The sequence below is a fragment of the Austrofundulus limnaeus genome, unplaced genomic scaffold (genome assembly GCF_001266775.1).
Source record: "Austrofundulus limnaeus strain Quisiro unplaced genomic scaffold, Austrofundulus_limnaeus-1.0 Scaffold52, whole genome shotgun sequence".
Taxonomy (NCBI): domain Eukaryota; kingdom Metazoa; phylum Chordata; class Actinopteri; order Cyprinodontiformes; family Rivulidae; genus Austrofundulus; species Austrofundulus limnaeus.
In genome coordinates this window covers 80,973-89,646 of record NW_013952454.1, presented here as the reverse complement: position 1 = coordinate 89,646, position 8,674 = coordinate 80,973, and the positions used below count along the sequence as shown (strand labels likewise).

The window sequence follows — 8,674 nt, the reverse complement described above, 5'->3', positions numbered from 1 at the left end:
GTAATGTACTCAAAACTTTATTTGATACACACACAATGAACTTTAATGTAATGTAATAAAGAAAAACCCTTTCACTTCCCCATACTGATGTTCGGTTTGAACTGCAGGAGATTGTCTTGACCATGTCTACATGCCTAAATGCACTGAGTTGCCGCCATGTGATTGGCTGATTAGAAATTAAGTGTTAACGAGCAGTTGGATAGGTGTACCTAATAAAGTGGCCGGTGAGTGTATGTATTTAATTTATTTGTATTAAATATTCATTTTAAAGAGCTCATGGGCCAGACTGAAGTCACTCAAAGGCCGGATGTGGCCCATAGGCCACCAGTTGAATAGCCCTGCTCCAAGCTGTTTTTTCCATTCATAAAGTTTAAGTTTCTTTACAAAATACACAAATCAACACAATCTGTACAAAAAACAAAACAAAAATAAATGCATAAAAAAATAAACATTTCACCACTGATGAGAAGAAAACATTCAAAATGGTTACTTGTAATAAATGCTTTAGCTAATGTGGAAATTATGATTAATTCAAAACCATACATCCCCTGTACATAACTTCAATAAAAGTCCTCACTGTTTTGTTTTTTTTTTTATATAAAATGTCTCAAAATCGGCATTGCTAACATTTRTTTTCAAGTAAAGCTTTAAAGTTGAAGTCTGACGTCATACTGATTACAGACCGTTTTTAAAGATGTGCATCCTGAGTCTGGACTCGTCCACCCTGCCCTCGGAGTCCATGACCCCGGGTAAGGTGAGCCGTGAGGCGGACAGAGCAGGAGAGCTGACCGAGGCCACCCTCCTCCTCCGGCAGCGGACTTCCGGCTGCTGGCTGCCGGCGCTCCGCTCCTCTGCTGCCGGCTGGGGAAGCGGCTTCCCGGCGTGGTCGTCCCGTTCTTCCATGCGTGACAAAAAAAAAAAAAAAAAACCTCACAAATTCAACCGCATTTTAAACCCTACACAACAATTCTTCTTCCTGCAGCCTTTCAAGTCCAGGTCAGGAAAAACAAACAAACAAACAACAACAACAAAACAGCCAAGAAAAAAAAAAAAAMAAAAAGGTCTCAAAAACTCCTTTCGGCTCATTATAGAGCACGGCCCACATTCCAGGTGGAGTTCTCAGGACAGGAATCAAAGTCCACCGTAAATCACTTTGAATATATTCTGCTGCCATCTAGTGGCAATTTTGAGGAACATCAACGAACTTTTTTGTATTCAGAACATAAAACAGGAAAAAAAATATCCAGAATCCCCAAATCCTGACAGCTTTTGTAATGTTGCGAAGCTGTAAAGCACATTTATGAAAAGGAAATTATTTTTCTTTCGGCTGCTCTCACTTCTGTGTACCTGTTGTTCCTCCTCCGGACGTGTCCAAACCATCTACATTACCTTTGTTCAGGCTGTGCTGTGTTTCAACATTTATTTCATTTAATTAAAAAACAACAAATTTCAACACAACACAACCACAATATGGAACTCCATAGTACCTCTGATCTCACATCTTTTTTTCTTTCTTTTTTTGATGATCTCATTCCTGATCTGATTCATCCTCGTCACTGCCAAGGAGACAAAAGAGGACAGTGAGAAATGAAGGAGGATGACCTGCTGGGCAACCCCTGAGGAGAGAACAGGTTGTGTGTATGCTTGTATATCATGAATAAACTATTCCCCACAACCTTATGAATATGTGAATATGCTATTTCTTTGCATTTTGATTTAACATTTATCATAAATTGTGTATTTAACTTTTTTATTATTGACCTTGAACWACAAGCAAACGCTACCAAATTGAATTCCCCTTGAAGTATTTTCTATCCATGTACCCATCTCTATCTATGGTAAATGGTAAAATGCCTTGCCCAAGGACACATTGATTGAGACGGCTGGAACGGGGATCAAACCAGAWTTCATTGAGTCTGTGCGCTGAACAGTGAGCCACCTATATCTACCGGTATTTGCTTATGGCATATAAACATTAACAGTGTATTGTGTTTAACCAACATATCATTATTGTAACAATCATTGTCATTATTTTGAACATTGTWCTCTCACTGTGATCAGTTTAAAAAAAGCTGTGTGTGACTTAGTCATAGGTCATTGTGGATAGTCAAAAATTTTCTTGTTGATGAACTTCCTTCCTTTTTTTTATCACCACAGCAGTGTAACAAGAAGCACACCCGTTTTCACATCTGTGCTCATATCTGACGGTCTTTGGTCAAAAATACCCAAAGCATTCTGATCTCATTTGGGTCCTGCTCACAGTGAGTATTATTTTATCCTGTAAATGAAAGAATACGGGTAGTGTTGCGTGTCACAGTTGGCGGTAAAGTTGGGAAATTGTAAAGTTTTAGACCGTTAACTCTGTGATGTTTTGTCAAACCAGATGCAGATGCTAAAGCTGACTGAGCTCACTCTCTTACTGAATTTGGTATCATGTGCAAAAGGTGGGTGACAATGAGCGAATGAATCGGTTTTACTTATACGACTGAAGTATAAACTTTAGTAACGGCATGTTTTTTGGTTGGTTTGCTGACGCAGATGGACCCTGGAAAATATCAGTCAGTCATACTTTTCAAACAACAAGGGGCACAAAGCTAACGATACCGTGCACATTTACCCACCCCCCAAACCACACTGTTAAAGAAGTTTACTGGAAGACGAGCGGGACAAGTGAGTGTGATAGGGATGACATCGACAAGCAAGCGTTTGTTTTTCACCACCGTGAGTCGTGTGTGCTTCCAAACTACCAAAACAAGACCCGTCTGATTGGTGAWATAACCAAAGGAAACTGCAGTCTGGAAATCTCCAACGTTCAGGAAAAGGGAACAATCTACCTACGTGTTTTTACGAATAAGGACAAGTACACCTTCAAAAAAAACCTTGTCAGCATTGACTTTTCAGGTTCATTTTAAACTATGTATTTGTGACTCAATGCAGTAATAATGGCTTATGAATACATTGAATACTATTTTTTTTTCAACAGGGATCAAAGAAAAAGCTCTTATTCCAGGTAATTTTTAAAGCTATTTTAATTCTACAAAATGTAGCTTATACTCTACTTTTATTTTAGTTCTTGAGTTGCCATCATATCTATTCTCCCAACTCTTTTTGTTACACTGTAAGGGGAACTCTCACTAGTTGTAACATTAGACATTTGATAAACATTTACTTCAGCAATAAAAATGAGACTAAAATACTGTAGGCTACGTTTTTTTTATAAATTAAAAAAAAAACATATTGTCACACAGACGCTGCCATTAGAGCTCTGTCTATTGAAGGTTAATTGAACAGAGGCTGACGTTCAGCACTGTTACATTAATGAAACGTAAATGCATTGACAGAGACGAGAATGTAGAAATGACTCAGCCTGCAACTGAGAATGTGGATGGAGGAGAACAGAGCTGCTTCATGGAAGGAGAACCTCAGCTTTAGCCATTTAACTTTTGCTTTAGCTCCCGAGCTAATTTATTTATGGCAATATGTGACATTAGCTCAGCTAACTTCACATACTTATTAGTAATATATAGGCTGTGTCTTAGTTCGGGGGCTGCAGCCTAACTAGATCATGGCCCACAGAGGCCGCAGCCTTTGCAGTCTGCAATAAAAAAAAAACATTAGGTAATTAGGGTTTAGCTCATCATTCATCGGCCACATGAGAAGGTGCCCACAAATTGGGACAGCCTTGTGGGGCAGTAATGTAAAAGGCAGACAAATATGGACCTTGGAGGACACAACCCCTCAATTAAGACTCAGCCTATAATTTACTAAACATCATGTTAGATGATTTCAACCTATATATTGTGCAGAACATAAAAACTAATACAAAATATAAATATATTGTCACACATCATAGCTTTTTAGCCATGACTCTTTGTGTTTTAGTCTCAACTGTAATTTATCTTCATCATCCCCAGATCGCATTGCATCAGTAACAAAATGGCAACATGCTTAATTTAAAAATGTAATAAACATACATTTTTTTAGATAATTAGATTTTTTCACGTGTTTCAAACAACAAAGTTCTGTAGAATAAAGAAATAACATAATAAGGCCAACGTGCAAGTCAGAGTTCCCTTAAAGCATCACTGGTTTAAATACGAAACCATTAAAACCATTGTTACACTTTCTCAAGGTACAGATTCTTCAGAGGTAATGACCTCCACAGTAATGCCAAGTAAGTAAATTTACTTCATGGGTTATTAAGATCATCTAARCTGATATTCAGTTCAATGAAATGTGGTTTAGCTTCTCTAACTGTTATAATTATCATCCACAGCCGACTTCACACCCAGTTCATTGCAAAACGACACTATCTACCTGTCCGTCTGTACACCAGTTGTTGCCCTTGTGATCATCGTCATTATTGGGATTATTGTTTTCATAAAATACAAAAGGTAAACGTTATTTTTTGTGTACGGTGTGATATTTTTAATGAATTTTTCGTGACTGATCATGGGAATGCTGAGATCCCTGGTACCCTTTCAGGTTGCTGCAGTTATATAACATTTAGACCAAGAAGCGTGGTGTTTTTACAGCATGACACATTTCCCCCACCTAACCATTGTGAGCAGAAATTTTATTTTCTGACCCTTATCTGCTAATTTGCTGCTTGAATCTACTTAAGCACGTTCATACACAGGCAACAGACAGACTCACTTAAAAAAAATAACGACTTGGTAAATCGAGTGTTTGCATGTGACACAATAATTAAAGATGCATGCTTTCCAAATGAAAAAGAGAAATTAGGCCATTAATTCCCACATAGCACAATCTGGCCCAATTCTGGCCCACACAAGGTACTAACACTTGGCCCAGATACTGCAAAGAAAACATTTTGTATTTAATTTCATCCTCACTATCTCTGCAACAATAAAACCTGCTTGGATACTAACACTTCTGATAAAATCTCCCAAGTATTCTGATACCAAGATTACTGAAGTAGATTTTGTGAATGCTGAGACACACTTGATTACATTTTGTCATTTTATGTCAAGCACAAACTTCAAGGAAACCCCCCAGGGATGAAACAGTGCTATCATTGCCAGATCTGTCCCACATCTTGTTGACAAACCACTTGCCATGCCAGCGGTCAGCCAACAGTGCCTGCTTGACCCCAGATCTGGCCCACACCTGTCGGCTCTGTGGGCTGGGACATGAAGCAACTCTAGATTTGCAGTTTCCTAAAAATGCAACACAGAAACCTTTTATTGTGCACAGCAAAACACCAGAAGGGTGATCATGGTTTCATCTATGTGTCTGTTACCCAAAATATGTCTTGAACCACTGATTTTACCAAAATATCTCAGAAAGTCATCACTGGATGTATCTCCGTCCGAACTCCAAAAGCCCAAAACGGCTCTGACTTTATTTTTGAGAACTTGGTGCTGTAACAGTTGAGAGTCATTCACAACACAAAATCCACTCATCACGAAATTTTTGCTTAAAACTTTAGCATTAATTGCTCAGAGTCAACCCTGTTTTTCTGTTGACAAAATATTTCATAAGTCACTGCGTTGATTTTAATGAAACATTCAGGAAGTAGTTATCGTATTAAGCTTTGGAGCCAAACCAATTCATATGGCCGCCACATATAATCAGCCTTAGCCAACACAATAAAAGCAGCTCAATCAACTTTTAACAAATATTGAACAAAAAATAAAATAAAATAAAAAGTGAACGTGTTGTCTTATACCATTGCATGAAAATAATGCACAACGTTATTTTCAAGGTTTGACCATAGCAGCTACACATCATTTCTCAACATAAAATAATAGCCATAATTTACCATTGGTTTAAAACCGTGGCATGAAAGCAGGCAGGGGATTTACATTCCATCAGAGTTTTATAATAGTTTATTTAATTATTATTTTGTGTGAGCTAAACTAAAACTAGAGATACATAATGACACAATTGTCCTCTTCTCATCCACATAAGTTATTCATGTCATCACTGGACAAAGATAATTTTTATCTTGATAAGCAGCTGCTTCTATGTGAAAAATTATTTATGTTAAATACATCTGATTGTAATAACATGTTTGATCTTATAAAATAGATATATTTTATCTTCCTAGGTCACGCGAGATAACTCGAAAGGAATCAGGGTATTATGTAAACTTCAGCAGAGCCACTTCCAACGCACCCAAAAGGTTTGATTTGATCATTTAATGGATGTTTTTTTTTATCGAACCATTGCGTCTTTTATCTGATCAATTTTTATAAAGAAGATGTTTTAAAATATCTTTTATCCAATCACGTTGTGAACTAAAATAATGACAATTCATTCAGTTCTCAAACTGGTATACGTCTTTTTTTGATTTGTTTTTCAGAGAAGCATCTAGCAAAAAATTAGACGTGGAGCCACCAGAAGAAAAAGCCACCGATGAACCCATCTACATCAACTTTGAGGTACATTTTATTTCTTGAAGTGAAAATACACTCACAATCAAAAGAACGGAAATCTAAGCACCCAGACAGAGGGATGGAAATGAAATGAACTTGTGTGCTGACAGGTTGAGATTTTTTTTTTGAAGATGTACCGAACAACACATTTAGCAGCAAGGGGTGCAGCAAGGGTCCTGTGTCAATAGAGTGTATCCCATTGGACCTCCGTACAAGCAGTGATTTCTACAGAACAAAGCTGCACAGCTGTGGTTTGCTCTTCTGCAACCAGTCAAACCACAGTACTCTAATCTATCAGACTGGCTCCAAGTAGGAATTAATATCCAAACTAATTGTACGCATCAATAATTGGCGAGTGAGATTCATCCTGAATGATACACCAAGGTGATGTCTTAAAAGAGATAACATGTGAATGTCATTGAGTTAACGTGAACCCTAAAGTCCTCCTCTGTGCTGATCCATTCAAAAACTCTGACTGACCTGTGGACTTTCCAACATCATACACATCAACTCCTTCCAACATTAACCTGAACTTCAGAAATCAGTAAATTTCATAAAAAATCCTTAGTACTTTCATATGATACTATAAATGTGGACAAACTTAACATTTCCTTACAGGCTCTGAGATGTAAAATACACTTAAATCTAAGTCTTTGAAAGAATCTGTGAGGTTTTCTTTATATGTCTGTCTAGATGCATAATGGGCATAATGGGGGTTGTTCATGGACAATAACTTGACATGTATGCAGCAACTGCCTGATAACCAAAGATATATAAAGAACTTTAAAGAAATAACTAAGTAAAAGTACTTTTACATGCACTGTAAGAAATGAAGTGTTAAATTACTTACCCAAACTGGTTCAGCTAAACCAAAATTAGTAAATTGGTTTATATTTACTCAACTTGGTTTAGTGGAACAGGTTGACATAACTTGGTTAACACTTCATTTATTAATAACTCATGATGAGTTTCGGTCATATTCAAATTTGTAACGTGCAGCTACCCTGCAAAAATAAGCCATTTAAAAATAAGTTTAAAAATGCTATAGTCAAAGTCTTCTCAAATTAAGTGAAATAATCTTGCAGTAATACAATTGCACTTAAGACTGAAATAAGAAATTTCCAGGGTAACAACATTATTAATAACACATTCGGCTTTTACTTAAATCATTCTCAAAACAAGATCAAAAATACTTTTTGGATGAATATAAGATTGTAAGACTTGATTAGCTGGAAAAATCTTTGCAGTGTCCGTCCGTCTGCTTTCTGCCACTTATCCGGGGTCGGGTCTTGGGGGCAGCATCCTAAGCAGAGAGACCTAGACTTCCCTCTCCCCAGCCACTTGGACCAGCTCATCCGGGGGAATCCCAAGGCGTTCCCAGGACAGCTGAGAGACATGGTCCCTCCAGCATGTCCTGGGTCTTCCTCTGAACCTCGTCCCAGTGGGAGATGCCTGGAACACCTCACCAGGGAGGCGTCCAGGAGGCATCCCAACCAGATGAACCACCTCAACTGGCTTCTTTCGACGTGGAGGAGCAGTCCCTCCTGGATGACCGAGCTTCTCACCCTATCTCTAAGGGAGAGCCAAGACACCCTGCAGAGGAAACACATTTCAGTCGCTTGTATCTGCGATCTCGTTCTTTTGGTCACTACCCAAAGATCGTGAACATAGATGAGGGTAGGAACGTAGACCGACCGGTAAACCAAGAGCTTTGCCTTCTGGCTCAGTTCTCGCTTCACCACAACAGACCAGTACAACGCCCGCATCACTGCAGACGCAGCACCAATCCACCTGTCGATCTCCCACTCCGTTCTTCCCTCATTTGTAAACAAGACCCCGAGATACTTAAACTCCTCCACTTGAGGCAGGACCTCCTCCCCGACCCGGAGGCGGCACGCTACCGGTTTCCGGCTCAAGACCATGGTCTTGGATTTGGAGGCACTGATACTCATCCCGGCTGCTTCACACTCAGCTGCGAACTGCTCTAGTGAGAGCTARAGATCAGGATCTGTTGAAGCCAATAGGACCACATCATCCACAAAAAGCAGAGATGCGATCCTAAGGCCACCAAAAAGGATCCCCTCAACACCTTGGCTACACCTAGAAATTCTGTGCATAAAAGTTATGTAGAGAATCGTGACAAAGAGCAACCTTGGCGGAGTCCAACTCTCTCCGGAAACGAGTTTGACTTACCACCGGCAATGCGGACCAAGCTCTGGCACCAGTCGTACAGGGACCTAACAGTCCCTATCAATGGGCCTGGTACCCCATAC

General features: G+C 39.0%; 2 protein-coding genes across 3 annotated transcripts in view; one reads left to right on the top strand and one right to left on the bottom strand.

Annotated features, from left to right (window-relative positions):
- si:dkey-238d18.4 (TBC1 domain family member 15) overlaps positions 1 to 1,101 on the bottom strand; it is a 14,925-nt gene extending 13,824 nt beyond the window's left edge. Inside the window, exon 1 of one of the 2 annotated variants that reach the window (XM_014008674.1) lies at positions 684 to 1,101. In XM_014008674.1, coding sequence (XP_013864128.1) covers positions 684 to 903 — 220 coding nt within the window. In that variant the 5' untranslated portion in view covers positions 904 to 1,101. The remainder of the gene's footprint in view (positions 1 to 683) is intronic. The other variant, XM_014008673.1, reaches the window with a different exon arrangement.
- Positions 1,102 to 2,510: 1,409 nt separating this feature from the next.
- LOC106517681 (uncharacterized) lies at positions 2,511 to 6,407 on the top strand (the record flags this gene model as incomplete). The annotated part of the gene is given in 6 exon segments (XM_014008661.1): positions 2,511 to 2,901; positions 2,984 to 3,010; positions 4,133 to 4,174; positions 4,277 to 4,394; positions 6,074 to 6,148; positions 6,329 to 6,407. Coding segments are annotated over 6 exon segments (732 nt in total), but the record flags the coding sequence as incomplete, so codon positions are not given.
- Between the last annotated feature and the right edge of the window lie 2,267 nt (positions 6,408 to 8,674).